This window comes from Panthera uncia, chromosome D4 (genome assembly GCF_023721935.1).
Source record: "Panthera uncia isolate 11264 chromosome D4, Puncia_PCG_1.0, whole genome shotgun sequence".
In the NCBI taxonomy this organism is placed as follows: domain Eukaryota; kingdom Metazoa; phylum Chordata; class Mammalia; order Carnivora; family Felidae; genus Panthera; species Panthera uncia.
In genome coordinates, this window is record NC_064807.1 from 17,428,592 (window position 1) to 17,448,326 (window position 19,735).

The 19,735-nt window shown below is 47.4% G+C and overlaps 1 protein-coding gene across 1 annotated transcript in view; it reads left to right on the forward strand.

The window, feature by feature from the left end:
- The window catches only part of PCSK5 (proprotein convertase subtilisin/kexin type 5), a 445,686-nt gene that overhangs the window by 324,900 nt on the left and 101,051 nt on the right, over positions 1-19,735 (forward strand). Inside the window, exon 21 of the mRNA XM_049633868.1 lies at positions 19,467-19,569. Within this exon, the coding sequence (XP_049489825.1) occupies positions 19,467-19,569 (103 nt within the window). The remainder of the gene's footprint in view (positions 1-19,466; positions 19,570-19,735) is intronic.

The following is a 19,735-nucleotide window of genomic DNA, read 5'->3' on the forward strand; positions in this document are numbered from 1 at the left end:
TCTCCCTCTAGGATACTTGGGTCCCCCCCACCCCGATAATCCGAGCTAACTTCCTCATCTCAAAGTCTCTAGCTTAATCACATCTGCAAAAAAAAAAAAAAAAAAAAAAAAAAATCCCTTTTTGCCATATATAACATTCACAGGTTCCGGAGACGAGGACCCGGTTAGCTTTGGGAGCCCTTATTCAGCATACTATACTCACATAGACCATCTAATCCTCCGAGCCACCCCCTTTCATTAGAAAAATAGAAATGATAATATACACTCACGAGAAAGTTGCTAGGAGGTACACTTTAAATTGCTAAAGAAATGTACGTTGGATTTTTAAGTGCCTCCTGCATTCTTTTGTGTTATACTAATTCATTCATTCTATTCATCTACTCACCTTTTATGGAACACGTACTATGTGCCGGGTAGCGTGTTAGCTACATGGGATATTAACGTAAAGAGGAACTCTGCCTGTATGGGTTTTATACTGTAATTAAGACAGATAAATGCTCCAGAGAAAATGCCCTGATGCACTATGAAAAGAAAGAGAAGGAAATGTTCTCTAGGGATATAACAGAGCCAGCAGTCTGTCCTCTGGGCGGGAGGCAGGAGGAAAGCTGAAGGAAGAGACTAGAAAGGGACAGGAAAGTGCAAAATAGCCTCGAATATCTGGAAAGTGCCAGGAGTCTCTCCCTGCTGGAGCCCTGGGTGCAAGGAGCTAAGGCACAGCGTGAAAGAGAGGAAGAGTGCGGACCAGGGTTGACCGGGAACTGCCCGGCGTCGTGTAAAAGATCTGCCTGGTACTATGTGCTCCGGGAGCCCCTAAAAAGTGTATGCAGCCCCCTTGATATCCATCCCACTTCCTGCAGAAGTGATAGCTCCTGGCAGGAAATCCTGAAAGTTCCAGCCTCCTGACAGATACCAAACTTCGGCAGAGTTCTCTGTGAAGCGGTACTGACTTAAGTGCCTCCTGCCTTTTCTCCCTTACTGAGACACTTTACGGATTACAGTGTCAGAATTTTATTTTTAGAGCCTCTTGTTATGGTGAGCCATTATCTCCCTTAGGATCTCTGCCAATCTCATTTTTAAATCATTAATTCCCTAAAATTATTCTTCTACCCTCGGATCCCATTTAACTCCCTACTCTGCAGTTCCTTTTGAGAAAGTTCAAAAGATAAATTCAGTGTATTATTAGTATATCAGGTATAGCACAATCATTCTTATCGCTCATGCAATACACACACACACACACACACACACACATTTATTGGATATATATATTTTGCAACCTGGGTGGTTTTCCTGACTGATGGTAAGGGAGATGTAAATTTAGTTGAGGACATCTGCTTCCTATATGCGGCATCCCTGGTCGGCTGCACCCCTCACTTTACCTCCTGAAACATAGCACCCCTCTCTAATACGCTTTTGTCTGATCTCATTCTCTCCAGAAACTTTAATAAATTGGCAGTGCGCTTCTGTGCTGGAAAGACATTTTGCATTAAAAATTGGGTTCGCAGCAGGCAGTCTGCCTGGGGACCACATGTCTAGGAAAGGAGTCATTTTTTAACTAAGAATATTACAAGCCTGGATGGGATAGGGCTTGTGTCCTCAAGCACAAACGTCTATCCTCCTGCAAGCAAAATTACTCTACTGCAGGTTGGTGATTAACCCTGTCAACTAACTTTCAGGGCAAGTCCGGCCTACTCACACATTCTCTTGTGGGGTTCTACCGCGGTGGCTTCTGGAACCTATTATACTCTACTGCTTACAACCTGTACTCCAATCACCACTCCTTGCCAGCACTTTGATTTGCTTGTCCTTTTGTTCCCCCATGGCTGATATTAGCTTCTAACCATGCGAACTATACAAAATTTGCGAGTTTATTGTAGTTATCGTTTACCAACTCCTGTGCTGTGATGTAAGCTCGCCCAGAGACAAGACCGGTGTTTTGCCCACTAGTGTACCTCAATACCCGAGACGGTGCCTGCGCGTAGGGGGTGCTGAATAATTACGCTGAACGGTAATACAGACGTTTCCGTGGAGCGATCAGCTGCCAGGTAACTCTTTGGCATCCCTTTACCTCAATCACGTCCACCTATGAATTCACCAAAATGTTTTGACCGCTGTTGCACGTGGCAAATGGTGGTCCAGATCGTGGGCAATTATTCCTGATCTCCAAGACCACCTAACCCCGTGGAGGAGACACATGTGGGCAGAAATACCAGTGGGTATGTAGGATAAGTTAAAAATATGTACCAAAGCACCACAGAGCACAGAAAAAAAAAAAAAATCAATTTGGCTGCATAACGGTGTGGTAGGGAAAAGAGTGCAGGCAGCTTTCGGTGGTAAAGAATGAGTTTCCCAGAATGTTGTCTGGGAAAGAGACAAGGGAGTAGATGCAAACCAAATGGATACTTTAAGTGAGAGAGTACACAGTGGGCTTGGAGAACCGACAGTCTCTTGGGAATGCCAGAACCTAGCGATGGGTCTCAGGTGTCCCCCTTTCACAAGACAGACTGGAGACAAAGATTCAACTACAAGAGGTTTATTTGGGTGATGAAAGAAAATGCCGGCGGTAGAGTGAGAACATGAGATCAGGAAGAAAAAATAGCCGATGAGAGTTATCTTATCAAGCCAGCTGCCACAGAGGGGACTCAAACTCAGTGCTGAGGGGAAACACCGGAAAATGATATAGAAGACAGGCCTCAGTTAGCTCGCTGGAGGGGTGACGGAGGGAAGATCTTCAAACACTAAATCCCCATCATTGGCCGGAGAAAACTCCTGGGGGTCAACAACCTGGCTCTTCTGGCCTGCCGTACGGACCCGTCAGAGCAGCCTTCCGAGACACTAGAGAAGGTCTCACACTCCTACAAGCTGGTGCTCTCCCCTGGAAGCTGGTTTCTGCACACCAATCAGGTAGAGGCAAGGATATGTCATTCTTTGGGCTTTACTCTGTATTGGGGGGGGGGGGCAGCACTGGATGGGGAGAGTGGATAACGAGTCCAGGAGACCAATGTTGAAGATAAATCTCCCACTTGAAGGAGCAGAGATTGCATGCACTAGAAGTCATGTGGTGGTGCTGGAGGTGGGGAAGAGATGACAGAAGTCAGATGTTCATGAGTTAGGGTTGACAGAAACTGTGAGTGACTGGGGGAAGGGTGGGGCCAGGGAGGAGCTCCCTCCACTGACTCCCCAGCTTGGATGGTGTAAGTGCTCCCCGAGATGGGGAGTATGAGGGATACGAGTACTGAATTAACATGCTTAGTCTTATTGAACATGTCGACTTAGGGATACCTCCAAAGTACCCACCCGTAGAGTCTGGTGGGCCATAGATACAGGATTATTGAACTCAGGAGACTGATTAGACTGAAGTGCTATTTAGGAATCTCCACTTTGCAGAAGATATTTCAAGATTGGGGAGAAGAAATTCCAGAATAAAGAATTAGACACTTACGACAGAGGAGTAGTCTGTTGAATGTTACTAGGACAGCCTTCTAGTATGGGGTCCTTTGCCAACCTAAAAATGGTGGCACCATCGATAGTCTCTGGGTATTGCTTTGCCTTTATTTCTCTTTACAAATTCCCGCAAGGATTGTTTTTTCCCCTCAGCATAGATATGGAAGAACAAGACACGCTGTGTGATTTGGGGCAAGTTGTGTCAATGCTTACGGTTGGCTCCTTCATCTGTGAAAAGGGCATCTCCTAGGTGGAGATCAGCTTCTGATGGTCACCTGAAGAGACTTTCCAGAGAGGTAGACTTTCCAAATCTCGCTTTCTCTCCTGAACACAAAAACATAGCAAACTCACGCCCTCACCTCACTCACTAGGCACTTAGCCTTGTTGGCACAAGGACACTCCTCGATGAAACTCCAAGCATTGCCTCCACTGGCGTGTACCTTTAACCTGCTGCTACCGATTCATCCTTTACCTAAGACTCGGTTCCTGACTAAAAATACCTTTTAGAATGGTCACAAAGTCCAAGTAAGCAGCTGAAACCACAACGATAAGAGCCCTCCGTGACAATTTACCTTTCTTCTGCACGGGTTTTATGCCCGAGCGTCTACACATGCGTGGCTTTTCTGCCAAACGGTCATCCTGGCCACGAACGGGATGGCCCCTCCCCAGGAGTGCATAGATGATGACAATTTCTTTCACCATCTTGGCTTCTAAACAGGACACTCTATCTGGCAGCGATGCAATGAGCTCCCAATCGTTTATGGCATGGCTCTGGGCGGGATGGGCTGTGGATGCCTGCATTATATTTTACCCCATCAACTCTTGCTACGAGGGTGTCAGAGAGGGAACACAGCCGCTCGATGTTGAGCGGGCCCAAAAGACAGCCACTGGCAAAATATCGCCTGTGGAATGTATATAAACATCAGAGTTATGCCAGGAGTTGTAGCTTCAAAACATCTGCCAGATCATCACAAACAGCTTCCCTCCCATTCTCAGACCAACAATACCACTATGATCCCTTTACTCCCTCAAGTTCAAGGCCATGGATTGGACTCCTCTTTTTCCCCCCCTCATCTCCTATATGCACCCAACATGTATCAGTAATAGTAATAGCATTTATTCATCATTTATTACACGTCAGGTGGCCCCCCCACGGTCACAGAAGACTCGCACAGAGTTTCCCTGACGTGCTCAAAGCCACCCTGTTTGAGCTTTGGACTCAGGTTCTGACTTGTTTCACTATTCCCAGAAATATCATGCTGTTCACGCAGAGCGGCTGCTTCTTTCTTTTGAAATGACCAAGGTAGGAAATTCACTCACGCGGAAGCCAATCTGGGCCTCGTGCAAAGACATTTCTGATACAGTTTTCCAAAAGTGGAAAAGAGTTCTCCATGCCTCTCCGTTTTCATGCAAACACTGGGCAGTCCCTAGACTAGAACGTCACTGAGACCATTGATCCCTGGGAGAAGAGAGGAGGCGGCAGCTAGCGCGAATGAGCTCAAAAGCCCACCCTTCCCTGAGATCCTGGGACCAGGTTTTCTGGGAACCACCTTGTCATCACCATTTTGTTTGCTGTAGCTCCAGCCCCCACCCTGGCCTCCTGAGGCCACCTCCTAGCTGGCTTCCCAGCTGTCCCTTCCAATTCATCCGGCTTCATCTGGCCACAGCGACTGTCCACCAAATTCGTTTCCATCTCCGACTTTTCTCCTTAAATCTTCAGCGGCTCCCTTTGGCCAACCACACCCATTTCATCCATCTTTGATGTTTCGTGACCTGGCTACATCCTCCATCCAAACTCATTTTTCACTTGCTCAAACTCCATTTCTACTTGTCCGTCTAACCACGTGCCTGGGTCACAGAGACACTGTGCTTATTTCCGCCTCCAATCCTTTCTTCTCCTCTCCTAAAATATTTTCTCCTTCCGCCCCCCCCCCCCCCACCTTCCCGTATCTTTTTTTTTTTTTTTTTTTCGGGCCCAAGTCAATTTTGTTTCAGTACAAAGAACTCTAATGAATTTCTCCCCCCAAGGCACAAATCAAGTTGGTGTTTTCTCCTCCTTTTCTATTCGTGCAGCAAAGCCACGGGGACCCCAAAATGAACAAGAAATCACCCTGTCCTCTGGGAAGATCGCAATCAGAACCAGCTGCCCTGTGTAGCCATTCGATTCTCAACACTTGATTCCACATCGGCTCATGTTCCTGGTTGTAGGAGCCGATTCTGTCTCTCTCATGAAGGGTACACGGTGAGCTCTCCGAACGCTGCTTCCAGAAAGCAGTAGGCAAGCAATAGCTCCAGGTTGCATGATTGGGGTGTCTAGGATTGCGGAGCTTGAACTTACCCCCATATTCACACAGGCACACACACGTACACACCCACGCAGCCTGCCAATTATTTGGATTTTCAGTGTAGTGGAAAGCGCACAAGGCACCTGAAATCAGACAGACCTGCAATAGAACCCCATCTCCCGGCACTTTCTGGAGAAAAGGAGTGTGGCAAAACCCCAGTGAGAGGAGCAGTGTGAAGGCTGACCCCCTGAGTTTACATTGCCGCTCTGCCACCAGAATAATCCTTCATTCAATCATTCGCTGCCTCAACATTGTCAACAGAAAAAGGAGGCCACCGTGGTTCACAATGTACCCTTTCTTACTTTAAGGTTATTATTATTATTTTAAAGGAGTGAGTCGATATGTGTAGAGCATTCAGGACAATTCCTAGCAGATGGCATCACGAGTAAGTGCTAGCTATTCTAAACAGCACTACTAATTCAGGGGTGCTGGGGTGGCTCAGTCGGTTAAGCATCCGACTCTTGGTGTCAGCGCAGGTCATGATTTCACGGTTCGTGGGTTCGAGCCCTGTACGGGCTCTGTGCTGACAGCATGGAGCCTGCTTGGGATTCCTTCTCTCCCTCGCTCTCTGCCCCTCCCCTGCCCACTCTCTCGCTCTCAAAATAAGTAACTTGAAAAATATAAAATAAGCAAATAAATAAATAGCACTAATTCAGCGACCTGGGGCAGACTGAGTAAATTTCCTGAGCCTCAGTTTTCTCATCCTTAAAATGAGAGCAAGGCTAGGGGCGCCTGGGTGGCTCAGTCGGTTAAGCGTCCGACTTCAGCTCAGATCATGATCTCGCAGTCCAGGAGTTCGAGCCCCACGTCAGGCTCTGTGCTGACAGCTCAGAGCCTGGACCCTGCTTTGGATTCTGTGACCCCGTCTCTCTCTGCCCCTCCTCCACTTGCGCTCTGTCTCAAAAACAAACAAAAATTAAAAAAAAAAATTAAAGATGAGAGCAGTGCTGATCTCTGTAAGATGCTCTGAGAACTTAATGTGGAAGCACCGAGAAAGCACCTAGCTTTCCCAGAAGAGGCTCCCTATCTCTGACTCCAGGCCTGGACTTCTAATCCCCCCACACCGCAAGGAGATCTTCCCCCTGCCTCTGCTCCTTTCAGCCCTTGTGCACACCGGTCACTCATGCTACCGTAGTTAAGCGCTTGTTTTTATCCCATAGAAAATGGGGGCCTCCCACACATTCATCGTTAGAAAATTACAACCTAATTACACTGAATGATTGCAGAAGCAAAGACCGTTCAAGTTCCCCCGAGCCCACAGGCAGCTAGCTTTTCTGCAGCCTGTCCCGGCCCGTTTTGGCCAACTGCGAACAGCAGGAGAGAGGCATCGGCCCTCTCCGGGAAGGTTTGGGGCCCCGGGCACCTCACACCGTGTAAAATCAGGTTGAGAGGAGAATCAAGAGCAACCTTGAAAGCAAAAAGGAGTCAAAGCAGGTCAGACAGCCCCTGCAGGGAGTTTGGGAAGGGGAGGAGAGCCTGACTCACCAGTTAGGCCTGCAGGGATCATGGGAACTGAGTTTCCATGGAGTTTCAGGCTTCCTGAGCCCAGGACACTGAGCCCCGCCTTGCTGCCCGGCAGCTGCAGACCTAAGCCAAGAATTGAGTTCTAAAGGCCCAGGACCCCCAATTATGGGGCCCAGACTGTTACCTTGAGTGCCCCCCTGTTGCCTAGAAACGTCGAAGAGCCCCCGCCCCCAGACAGCAATGTAACCAGTGCAGGAAGGTGCTACGGTCCCTTGGGGAGATGCCAAGGGTCTGCCGGGGCTGGGGTTGGCAGGAGAGAGTAGAGGTTAGACCAAAGGGAGGAGACTTTGATCTTACCTCAAATACTGAGGTGCCTACCTTGCAGCCAATCTGGCTCTTCTCCCAGAGGAACCGAATTGTTCTCGAGGCTCCTATAGACTTGCCAGAGCTGTTTGTCGCTGGAGGAACGCGAAGGGTTTTCACAAGGTCCTCCTCTGTTCTCTACAGGAGGTCTCCATCTCTGTAGGACGAGGCAGAGAAGACAAGTTCTCGGGTCTATATGGTAGAGGGATGTAGAGGCTGGCATTTCACTGCAGACCAAGGCTCTCAACAGGGTGGTTGGCACGCAGAGATCCATGCTGGACGTTTAAAGGAGATTATCAAGGGATCAAGGTACAAGGAAAGACCAGAGCACATCGAGTCCTACCATTCTGGAATGTTTTGATAGGGCCAGAGCCCTCTCATGATATTAATAATGCCTAAGAGACATCTCTTGAGTTTATGTTAAGGTTGTACAAATCAATTCATAAGCAATTCCTGACCACTGTGATAAGAGCGGAATAAAGACCAGTTAGAGTCACAATTGTATGTTATTGCTAAGCGATATCACTGAAAGACAACTAGAGTGATGACAGGGAGGGATAATGCTGACCCAAAAGGCACGTCAGTTGTTCCTCTATTGGCAAATATTGGTTTGGGGCGCCCACAATTTTCTAGTCAATTAATAGTTCTAGAATTGTAGGTTTAGGGTGGAAAGTGAAAAGGCAGAGGGTTGCCATTTTCCTGAATAGATCAGACTACAGCTCGGTGCTCATTACACAGGACCACGCCTGTTGAGTTGTTGAAAGTGAATAAAATGGTTACTAAAATTAGAGTCCCTTCGTCTAAGCGGTCCCTGAACAGTGGTGGAGGAATGAAATCTTCCCTAGATATTTTGTTTCTATTTACCACGCAGTTCTAAACCAACCACAGTAGAAGAAAGGACATTATTACCTAATCTTAGGGAACTATCAAGTTTGGGGCAACTGAACTTATTTTATAAAGCTGAAGGGAGGTTAGGGGCGCCTGGGTGGCTCAGTCATTTAAGCATCCGACTTTGGCTCAGGTCATGATCTCCTGGTTCATGGGTCCAAGCCCCACGTCGAGCTCTGTGCTGACAGCTCAGAGCCTGGAGCCTGCTTTGGATGCGGGCTCTCTCTCTCTCTCAAAAATAAATTTTAAAAATCTTAAAAATTTGAAAGCCGAAGAGAGGTGAAATAATTTTTTCGAAGCCACCCATACAGTAAGAAGGGACTTGAGGTTGGAGTGTCTCTAAAGGTTTGTGCCGTCTCTTGTGCTGCTTATCTAAGGGACCTGGTTGTGCCCCCTGGACCCGTAACAGCTAACTTTTATGGAGCACCGACTGTGTGCTGTTATCTTTTAAAGTACACCTCACGTATTCACCGATTTAACCCTTCTGACAATTTTATGATGCTGTGATTATTTCCATATTACAGAGGAGATGACGGAGGTTCTATTACTTGTCCAAGTTCACACAACTGGCACAAGGCAGCCCCAAGTTTCCCATCTAGGACACCTGTTCCAGATACATGCACTTCACCTGTACCCTGCTTCTCCCCTCCCAGTCATCTAAGCACACGGGGGGCAGCGGGGGGGGGGGGGGTTACAGGAATCTTGAAGAGGTGGGGGTATCATTCTGCCTATGGTGGGACCCAGTGAGGTTTCAGTCCCAGATTCCATGCTCTGGACCGAGTCTGAAACTCTGATAAGATGCAAACCATATAGACGTCTTTATGAGAATCTCACATTCTAGGAGACACTGTCCGCAATACAGAAGGGGGTTGGTAGGTAGGGAAACACCTGAGACTCTCTGTCTCTGACACCCGGGGGGTGAGACCTTCTGCCCCATGGCTTCCCCCACCCACCCCGTCCCCACACACAGAACGCATACACTCACAGCCTAACAATACTGGCCCATTTTCGTTTTTAAAAAATATTTTTAAGTTATTTATTTATTTTGAGAGAGAGAGAAAACACAGGTAGGGTGGGTCAGCACAGAGCCCGCCTCGGGGCTCGAACTCACAAACCGTGAGATGGTGACTTGACCTGAAATCAAGACTCAGACGCTTAACTGACTGAGCCACCCCGGGGCCCGCCCCCGTGTTTATTTCCATCTGTGGACGGGCTCCACCCTCCCAGAGACAGAGAGGAAACTGACTTGTCCTGACACCCACCGAGCCTGGAAGCAAGTCTATCCCCGGCCACTCACCTGAAGACACAGGTAGTCAGGGCTTGCGTGGTGCCAGCTCCGTCGCAGAGCCAAGAACCCCACGTCCAGAACCTGACGGGGTGAAACTCTGCCGGGAAGAGGCCGCTTTGTGGGCCCCGGCTCCCCGGGGTTCACCTACTCCTGACAAACTCTCGCCTCAGCAGCCCGAAAAGGGCAGCGCCGTGGCCGCGGGGCGCAGGGAAGCGCTGCCCTGCTTCTCTCTGATGCAGGAGGCTGTCTCCAAAGGGCGGCTTATAACCACTAACTTGCGTGGGTGGCTATCTTGCAGCTGATTTCCCTTGAGAGGTGGTTGTTCTCCATCCACAGGGTCAGCAAGAGTAGCTGCCTCATGGCCACCACCCTGTGTAGCCAATTGAGTCTTCAAGTGCCCTCGGGGGGGTTAGGGGAGGCACGATCTGGGATCCGGGCTTTGAGCCACGCGTCAAGAGTTAACATTTCGATGCTGAAACTCCTTACTTTGGCAAATGAGGCCGACGGCCCTACCCCACGTGATTACTGGAGGTGCAATGAGCTAACCTACCCCCAGTACCTGATAATGGTCACTAATATTCCGAAAGCCGCTGGGCCGGGTGCTGGGGTCGGTTTCCTCGTTTGATCCTCACCACGTCCTGTGAGAGACTGTCCTCGATACTCCGGAGAAGAATGTCAGGGAAATCTGCGATTTGCTTCCCGTCAGATAGTTGGAGAAAAAAGCCCACATCAAACCCAGCCGGGGATGACTCCAACATTTGTGTCTTTGCCCAACCCCAGGGCTTCCTACTAGGTCGGCCTGCGGCGGGCACACAGGTACTTTGGTTCACCCTGCCCCCCTTGGTTTTGATATGCATACTTGGGCTTTTTAAAAAGCACAGTTTGGTCACTCCCCATACAACATATGGCATCCCGAGTAATCAAATGCCTACCCGGTCACTAAGGGGCTGAGGCATTCTGGGTGCTGTGCTCCATTCAGACCCATCGCCAGGCAAACCAACAGATGTCTTAGAAGGCAGCATCTACTGCCTGTGAACGGGCAGTGTTAATGATGACCCAATAAAACGCTGCGTGTCAATTACCAGCTACAGCCAATTACTAGCTACAGAGCTACCGGACGGACGGAGCCCTAGGTCTTGGGATGCAAACTCCTCCTCCTTCCAGGAGCTTCCCTTTTCTCTTAATTAGCAATTAGGCTGCAATGCTTTAGACCAGCAGGTTAGGCTTGAGGAAAGACTAAGGGAGCGCCGGAAAGGAAAGATGGAGCCAACATTTCTGCAGCCTGTGGCTGCCGAGGAAGAAAAGGAGGATAATTTGAGGATGTTCCCTCCCTTGGGGCACTGGCGTGGGGGACGGGCCAGCAGCTGTACTCTGAAGGGTTTAAGAGCAAGTAATAAACGTGGGTTAGGGAGGCTCCCTGGGTCACCATAGAAACGAAAGTGGAGGATAACAAGCCTCATCCTCATGCCTGTGTTCCAGGACCCCGACCACCATGGAGAACATTGGGTTTTAAGCTCCTCAGGGAAGGCTTTTGGGCTTTAACCGATCTGATCTGCATGCGAAAACTCCTGTTTAGTTCGAGAGCGTCGGGAAGGCTCCATGGTCCTGATAGTTTCACCTGCCATCCTTCATCACCTCCAGAGTGAAAGGATGCGGAACAGCCCTTCGGGCTCACTGGGGTGCACACGGGACCTCTGTCCACCCAAGTCGTTCCCTTTCTCGGTTAGTCTGCCTTGGTGTCCCTCACCCGAGTGTGACCTGCCTCGGGTCATCGGTGATGTTTTCCAAAAGGTAAATGAGTCATTCTTTCAAATGACGGTCACCCACTTGTGTCCCTGTATCTTGAGCCCCGGATCCCCTCACTGTGAACGCATCGGATAATGTACAGTTTCCCCCAGGGGAGTGGTCCCACTGCGGCCACAAGTGGTGGGGGCATTGGGATAGCATCAAACCCAAAGACTAGGGGGACTGAGTGCACTAGAGAATCTGTAGAAATTCTAGGCTCCGGGCACCCGGGGGGCTCAGTCAGGTAAGCGCCCGACCCTTGATTTCGGCTCAAGTCATGATGTCGCCGACGTGGGATCAAGCCCTCTGTCGGACTCCATGCTGAGCGTGGAGCCTTCTTGAGATTCCCTCTCCCTCTCTCTCTGCCCCTCCCTTGTACGTGCATGTGCTCTGTCTCTCAAAATAAATAAATCGACTTAAAAAAAAAATTCCAGGCTCACTTTCAGAAATAATAAAGATAGCCCACAAAATAAAGAGACCAGCAAGACATTTTACACACCTCAAATGGGCAATAAATCAATTTCCATCTACCATACTGTACTTACAGGAAGTATTCATGATCCTGCAGTTGCGATGATAGGCTTTATTTATTTTATTTAATTGCAGATACTAATCACACTCACGCCCTTTGTCCCCTCTTGTGTCTGGTTTTACAACCAACTGTTCAGTGTCTTTTCAATTTTAGCATCCTTAAGCTAGAACTTTGAGGGACTTTCACAAACACAGAGGCAATGCAAAATTCTCCTAATTGAGGAAAAGATATACAAGGACCAATCCATCTATACTAGATTTTCATATAAATTGGAGGAGCAGAGAGAGATTACTATAATTCTGGTTATAAATGATTTCTGAGGAGCCCGTTTATTTTGCTTTCAGACAGCAGTTAAAGCAGTATAGAAAATTCCTGTGCAGAGCGCCAATTAATTATTTTATTCATTCAAAAATACCATTTGGGTTTCCTCTCAGGAGCTTCTAATCTAGTGGACAGACCAAACTGCTTGTAAAAATCTCAATTTGGGATAAACAGAATTGCCTTTTAATAAATACTGGCCACTTTCTCAGAGAAAATAAATTTGGAGAGTTTTTTTGGAGAGTTTTTTCAATCATTGAGGAAATTTGCTCGGTACAATGTGCCGGCTCAAAGTTCACAGTGAATTCCTTTCCGATACCCTTACCTCACCAAACGCTTCAGACCAGGCTTGTGCTCAAGGTCCATTTTTTTTTTTTTTTTTTTTTTTTTATAAATAGCAAAGCTACTCGGAACGCCAAAAAGGGAATTGAATCCATACCAGGGAAACACTGCAGAAGAGAGTCTGGACTCCGGCTAAGACATACCTGGGTCATAGCCCAACTCTGTCACTTACCTAGCCGAATTAATTTATGCAAGATGTTTCATCTCTCTGAGCCTCCGTTTCTCATTCGTAAAAGGGCTGTTGTCTGGATTAAACGTTACATAGAACAGAACGTAATACAGCGGGTGTCGGTGAATGGGAACTTCACCGATGTAGTGGTGATTGCTACATCACCACTACGTTCCGGTGTGTTGGCCAAAGCTTCACTTTGGATACCCCCCCCCCTTTTATTTTTTAGCAGCCTGACTGTGGTCAGGGCCCAAACAACAGTAGACACGCAAAGGATCAACTCTTTTTTTTTTGTTAATTTTTTTTTTAACGTTTATTCATTTTTGAGACAGAGAGAGACAGAGCATGAACGGGGGAGGGTCAGAGACAGAGAGGGAGACTCAGAATCCGAAGCGGGCTCCAGGCTCCGAGCTGTCGGCACAGAGCCCGACGCGGGGCTCGAACTCACGGACCGCGAGATCATGACCCGAGCTGAAGTCGGACGCTCAACCAACTGAGCCCCCCGGGCGCCCCGAAAAGGATCAACTCTTAATTCCTTGCTCTTTGGACAACACGCAGGCGGGAGGAAACCAAACCTTTGCACGTGCGTTGGATCCACAATTCACCATCCATCCTTTTTTTGCGGGGGCGCCAACCCATGGGGGCACCAGAGTAGCATTGCAGAGCATCTGAGAATTAAAAAAAACAAGGGGACCAGAAAGGAGAAGTCCGGTCGATCAGAAAAGCCTGGGTGGGAGGGAAAAGGGAAGTCACTGTTGAGAGGGCAAAATGGGACAGCGGTGGCTCCCAGACACCTCCAGGCTGTGGGAACAGACCTCTCTTTCTACCTGCTGGATGTTTAGTTTGCCTCTAGTTCCCAAAGGGAGCAACAACAACCAACAAAACAAAACAAAACCCAAGGATTCCATCAGCCAGATGTCTCCATTTTCATGAGCTTTATCCATTTATCCACTGACCTACATTAGCACAGGACATCTCCCAAGATTCAGTTCAACACACTGGCTCTCCAAGACGGTTGGTGCTCTCTGGACACATCTCCCCAGGGCAGACGATCCTGAGGTTTTGGGTTAAAATTAAGTATTGGCCTGGTAAGGAACAAACTCGGTGTATAGAATTGTTTGGGGCAAGGGGGACGGGGCAGTATCTATAAGATAAAATTTATACTTTTAACCATTATTAGTATACAGTTCTGGTCCTTATTATATTCACACCACCATTCATCCGTCTCCAGAACTTTTCCATCTTCCCCAGGTGCAATCCTGTACCCATTAAGCAATAACTCACGTCCCCCTCCCCCTAAGCCCCTAAGAACCTCCATTCTATTTTTCTGTCCCTTTGAACCTGACCACCCCAGGTACCTTACATAAATGGAAAACACACAGCATTTGTTCTTTTGTGACTGGCTTGTTTCGCTCAGCGTTAACATTTTCCAAGTCCATCCATGTCGTAGCACGTGTCAATTTCCTTCCTTTTTAAGGCTGAACGATTATGTAAACTCGTAAGCGAAGATGCTGCCGGCTCCCTGGACGGCCTCATACTTTGAGCCTGGCTATAAAATGTCACGCTCAACAAGGCTTTAAAAACTGAATTATTTCATTAGTATATAACTTGAAAGTGTTCCTGAGTATTAATTATAGCTGGTAAAAAGTAACAAGTGCATGGATTTCTTTTCACGGACACCGTCTTCACACTGCGGTATCCTAAGTTGGAAACTAGGTATTGGCATCCTTGCAAAGAAATACCGGCACTTGGTTAGTGCCTGGGGCTGCAGAGTCTTTCGGGGAAGTCACACTCCATGATTCCCTGGCATCTGGTGACAAAGCATGTACACAGAAGCCTCCAGATAATTCAGGATCCCGAGGTTGCTCCCTGAAATAACCAGACCCAAACCAAACGGCTAATGTCTCATCAAACGTTCTTCCCGTTCTCTCTTACAAATCACCCTTGCTAAAAAGTTGTTTCACGCTCACATCGCTATCTACTTATGGGTTTATTAATTTATTTAGTATTTTTATGTCTACAACGTATGTTTTCTTAAATGCTGCAAAAAATTTGGTTCCAGTCCATAAAGGCTATTACAGAGTACACAAGAAAGCCTAGCCCTTCTGTAGGAGGAAGGAAGGTCTCCCGGCCATGTATGCGTAAAAATTATTTTTTTTTTAATTTTTTTTAACCTTTATTTTTGAGACAGAGAGAGACAGAGCATGAACGGGGGAGGGTCAGAGAGAGGGAGACACAGAATCTGAAACAGGCTCCAGGCTCTGAGCTGTCAGCACAGAGCCCGACGCGGGGCTCGAACTCATGGACTGTGAGATCATGACCTGAGCCGAAGTCAGACACTTAACCGACTGAGCCACCCAGGCGCCCCTCTTGTAAATTTTTCAGTGGAGAAGTATGCCTTTCTAAGCTATGTCTTCAACTTTTGAGACATCACCTCTCCCCATGAGACACCCCTTCCTCTCTGTCCTTTGAACTATTACAGGATGAGATGAGAAAGGAACTAAAAGGGGAATGGAATTTTTGTGATCACAGTAGAAAGATAATTTGGACTGAATAATAGATGAAGACACCAGAAGGAAGAGCTTGTAGGATGAGGTGGAGAACAAAATATTGGCCCCTGAAGTCTGTGCTACAAGTGATTTTTTTCCAAGAATTTTGTATATCCCGCCTGTCATAAACATTTAGTTTCATTGTGCAATGAAGACAGATGACAAGAATTTGCTGCTCCAACAACCAGAAAAAAAAAAAAAAAAAAAAAAAGCAACTCCACTATGTCCTTGGAATCTGGCTTTTTTTGGTTTCAAATGTGCAGTGGGAAACTTGTGCCTGCAAGGGCTGGGGTTGGGGACAGTTGTTTCTGTAACTAATTGGACATCTACATAATCATAAAAATCGGGGCAGGTCCCTCGATTCTCGTCTGTTCTAAAGCCAGCACTTGCTCTAAAGTTAGGAGGCATGCAGGCTTGAGAGAGGTGCACAGCTAAGCTGTCCCACGCTGACTCACTTACATAAGCGTCAAGGTTATGAAGGTTTTCTCCATTTTGGGTCTAAGTGGTAGGAAGGAAAAACATGTTTTAAGAGTCAGCCATCAGGGAAGAAAAGTGCTTGGGAAGGTCTTAGCTTAGGGAGAACTTTTGTAGATAGGAGGATGATGGGAGATGTGAAGAAATGATTGAAGGCAAAGAGGCTGGTGGAAAACCGTTGTGGGGAAAGTTCCAGAACATGAGGTGGACAGCCAACAATGGCCAGGAATAAGGTACATACCTTCCATGGAGAGGAGAGACCAGTGAACAATCAAGAGAGAGGGAGGAATTTTGGCATTGAGAGAAAGGATGCTGGAGAAACTCGGTACCTCATCAGCAAATTAGGAAGTGAGGTCACCTTCTGAGAAAGAATTTGGAATTCTGGAACTTGGGTCTTGGGAAGTTTTGGCCTAGCCCCAGTAAGAAATATAAGAGGTAACTGGAAAGGTGAATAAAAGAATGATCAAGCGGGTGAGCTAGAGTCGTAGTGGAACATTAGAAGGGTGTGAAATCTCAGACATGGGGCAGTTTCAAGTGACGATTCGATCTAAGGTGGTTGAGCAGATCAAGTACAAAGCCAAGGTATCAGTGCCACCTACTGGCTTATGGAAGCCAATGAGGAGGCAAATAAGAGCTACAGAGAATTTTAAATGTTTACAGCACTATCTGGATAACATTTGCTTGACCTAACCATGTATCCTCTGTAATTACAAAGGAGACTTTGGGTATAGAAATGGCAAAACTCTCAGAACCATCTAAATAGCATTTGATTTAGCAGAGCAAGGTGCATTTAGCTTAAAATCCTACCCTTGTGTTGCAACCAATACACCATGGAAATTAAGGTGGATGGCTATCAAGAGTTCGGAAAAACAAACCCCTGTGTCTGTTCCTATAGGCGTGAATGTCAAGGTAAAGTACCAGTAGAGCGGACAGTCTGGTGTGTATGCCTTTGCTTTTCTGTTCTAGATGTTAATCTAGACTGTCCAAGGAAGTGAAAGGCTACCGGCTAGCATTTGGATTATAACGATCTCTTTTCAAATCATTCTTCTCAAAAATCCTTGAGGACCAAAGAGCAGGCTCTTTTCTGTTTGTATATGTCTAAATCTCACCTACTACCCAGCACATGGATGTTCAAAAAGTATCCATGGAACGAATGCGTGAACAAATGAATAATCTATGATCCTACGTTCCTCTAGAATACACTTTCTTTGGGTTTGGAAGCCTCTGGAAACCATCCCTCACTCCTCTTCCACTCAGCACATGCCTTTGGAAAGATACATAGCGACCATCCAGCTCCGTAAACACAAATTATTAGCATTAGCAATGTAGGCAGGATCTACTCCTTCCTACCAGGTCTGCCTTTATCTTGTGAGTGTCTGGACTGATAATCACTACTCAGTTGGTTGTGGCAAAAGTCACACTGTGACAAAAGTGGGAGAGATGACAGCAAGGGCAATCATTAGGAGGTAGAATGGGGAGCCTGAATAAATAAAAGGCCATATAAACATGAGGCCTATATTGAATGAGGCAGTCTCAGCTTGAAATCACCCATTCCCACTAGGCAGAAGTCCCAGCTTTTTTTCTCCCTTGGAAACCAAGCTTTCTGATGACCAAGAATGCAATTTGTCCATTTCTAATACCTTTGTGTGAATTAGCAAAAGGTGTCCCCTACAGGGGCAGAGGCAGAGACAGCCAAACCAGAGTGCGTGGCTTGGTGAGATGAACATGGGCTGGATTTCTGCTTCCACATGGCCACTGGGACAGGCACCTTGTGCAGTGAACAACCTGCACGTTTGCATTCTTTGCCCCCACTGGGTACTCACTCTTTGGGGTATTGGGCTCCCGGGAGTCGCTCCTGAGCTAAGAACTATGGTTCCATTCTAAAAGTTATATATCAGGGGCGCCTGGGTGGCTCAGTCGGTTAAGCGACCGCCTTCAGCTCGGGTCATGATCTCACGGTTTACGAGTTCAAGCCCTGCGTCGGGCTCTGTGCTGATGGCTCAGAGCCTGGAACCTGCTTTGGATTCTCCCTCTGTCTCTCTGTCCCTCCCCTGCTTGTGCTCTGTCTCTGTCTCTCTCTCTCCCTCTCTCTCGAAAATAAAAAAATGAAAAGTTATGTTTTTTCTTTTAAAAAAAATCAAAAGTTACATATCAGATTCCTTGGCAACGACCGAGCGACAAAGAACAGAGTCTGGGATGTGCAGGATATGCCACATTAGATAGATAATTGCATTGCTCTGAATATGTACTTTTCCCCTTTAGTTAACAAAACTTACAGAGTAACGACATCAAAGGCTTTTTCCGTGTAGAAGGACAAAATCTCCCTGCCGCCTCATTTTCATTTTTGTGGTTAGTGCAAGGGAAGGATTTATATATCTAAGGTTACCTCACCTAGTAACCTTACCTAGTTCAGTAAAGCCATGGGACAATGCAGAGGGGTGAACTTCCTTGAATTTCTCACCAGTCAAGTCTATGTTTCCATGGCTTCAAAGCAACTACAATAAAGCAGGCAGCAAATCTTAGCGTTTCAGTGAGACTTGGTTAAACCATGCGTGAGGAACTGCTACCTCCCTATTCTGGCTGGATCTCAGATTGACAAGGTTCAGACGTACTTACAGGGGGTGGAGTGATTCTCCTGAAATCTGAAACCATGTTTTCTGTGCGTGATTGGTTTCCAAACCATACAGAGTGAGTCTTTGGATCAGACTAAAGAAACTTCTCGATTTCTTCTAGGACAGTGGGGGGAGAAGACGTTGTGCAGTGTGAGTAGAGGGTTGAGTTCAATGAGACCCATCATTGGTTTATCACTGGATTATCACCTTCAAAGAGGCTGGCTTGTCCCCACCATCTTTGCTGGGAGAGTAATTTCTTACATGTTCACAAGAAGTTTGGGAAGCTACACGTGCTTCAGTGGAAAGGCCTCCTGTGTGTTTTTCCTCGGGAGGGATACTTTCCAAATAAGTGAAGAATTCTGTGGCTATCTCTTCATTGTTACTCTTTCAGGGTGAGATGCAGCTCACATCTGTCAAATGTTACCCAAGCTTTGACTCCCCTTCTTGACTAGTTACCATAATAACCCCAGAGTTGTGGGTGGGTCCTGCCTGTTGCTTGACTTGAACCAAGGCTGTAACGGAGGTCTCTGGGGTCCAAGCATTCTCAGCCGTTAACAGGCAGGTCAGAAGGAGCTCAGTAAAGGGGTCCTATGAGAAGCCCCCCTTGGCCTCTCTGTACTTATTTAATCCGTAACACATGTTGACTAGATCCAAAATTATGTCATTGCCTCATAACTTTTTGAGGTTCCAAATTCCGAGGCCCTTGGGAGAGGAGCAGTTGTTATTATAAGGTCAGGACTTAGGACCGGCAACTGAAGCCATCCAAGGTCTCCTCTCTGTGTTGTTTCCATTGCTTTCGGGCAGCCACGGAGCGATCTGGCTGCTCTCAGACTGACGGCCGAGGCAGCGCTGCCATGTGGAAACGAGGTAAACAATTAGGTTTTGTTCCCTAGGAGAATACATCGATGAGCATGGCCACTGCCAGATCTGTGACGCCTCGTGTGCCAAGTGCTGGGGGCCCACTCAGGAAGACTGCACTGGCTGCCCTGTCACAAGGTGAGTGGCCTTTCAGTACCTCCTGTGGTTGGGAGCTCATGGGTGGCAGGTTGGAGAGAGGAGGCGTTTACGACCTTAAAGACACCCCCTTGGGCCTGCAGGAAAAAGAACCAAACACCTTTCCATGACACAAAAACTCCCCACGGTCTGGCCACAGCGCACCTCT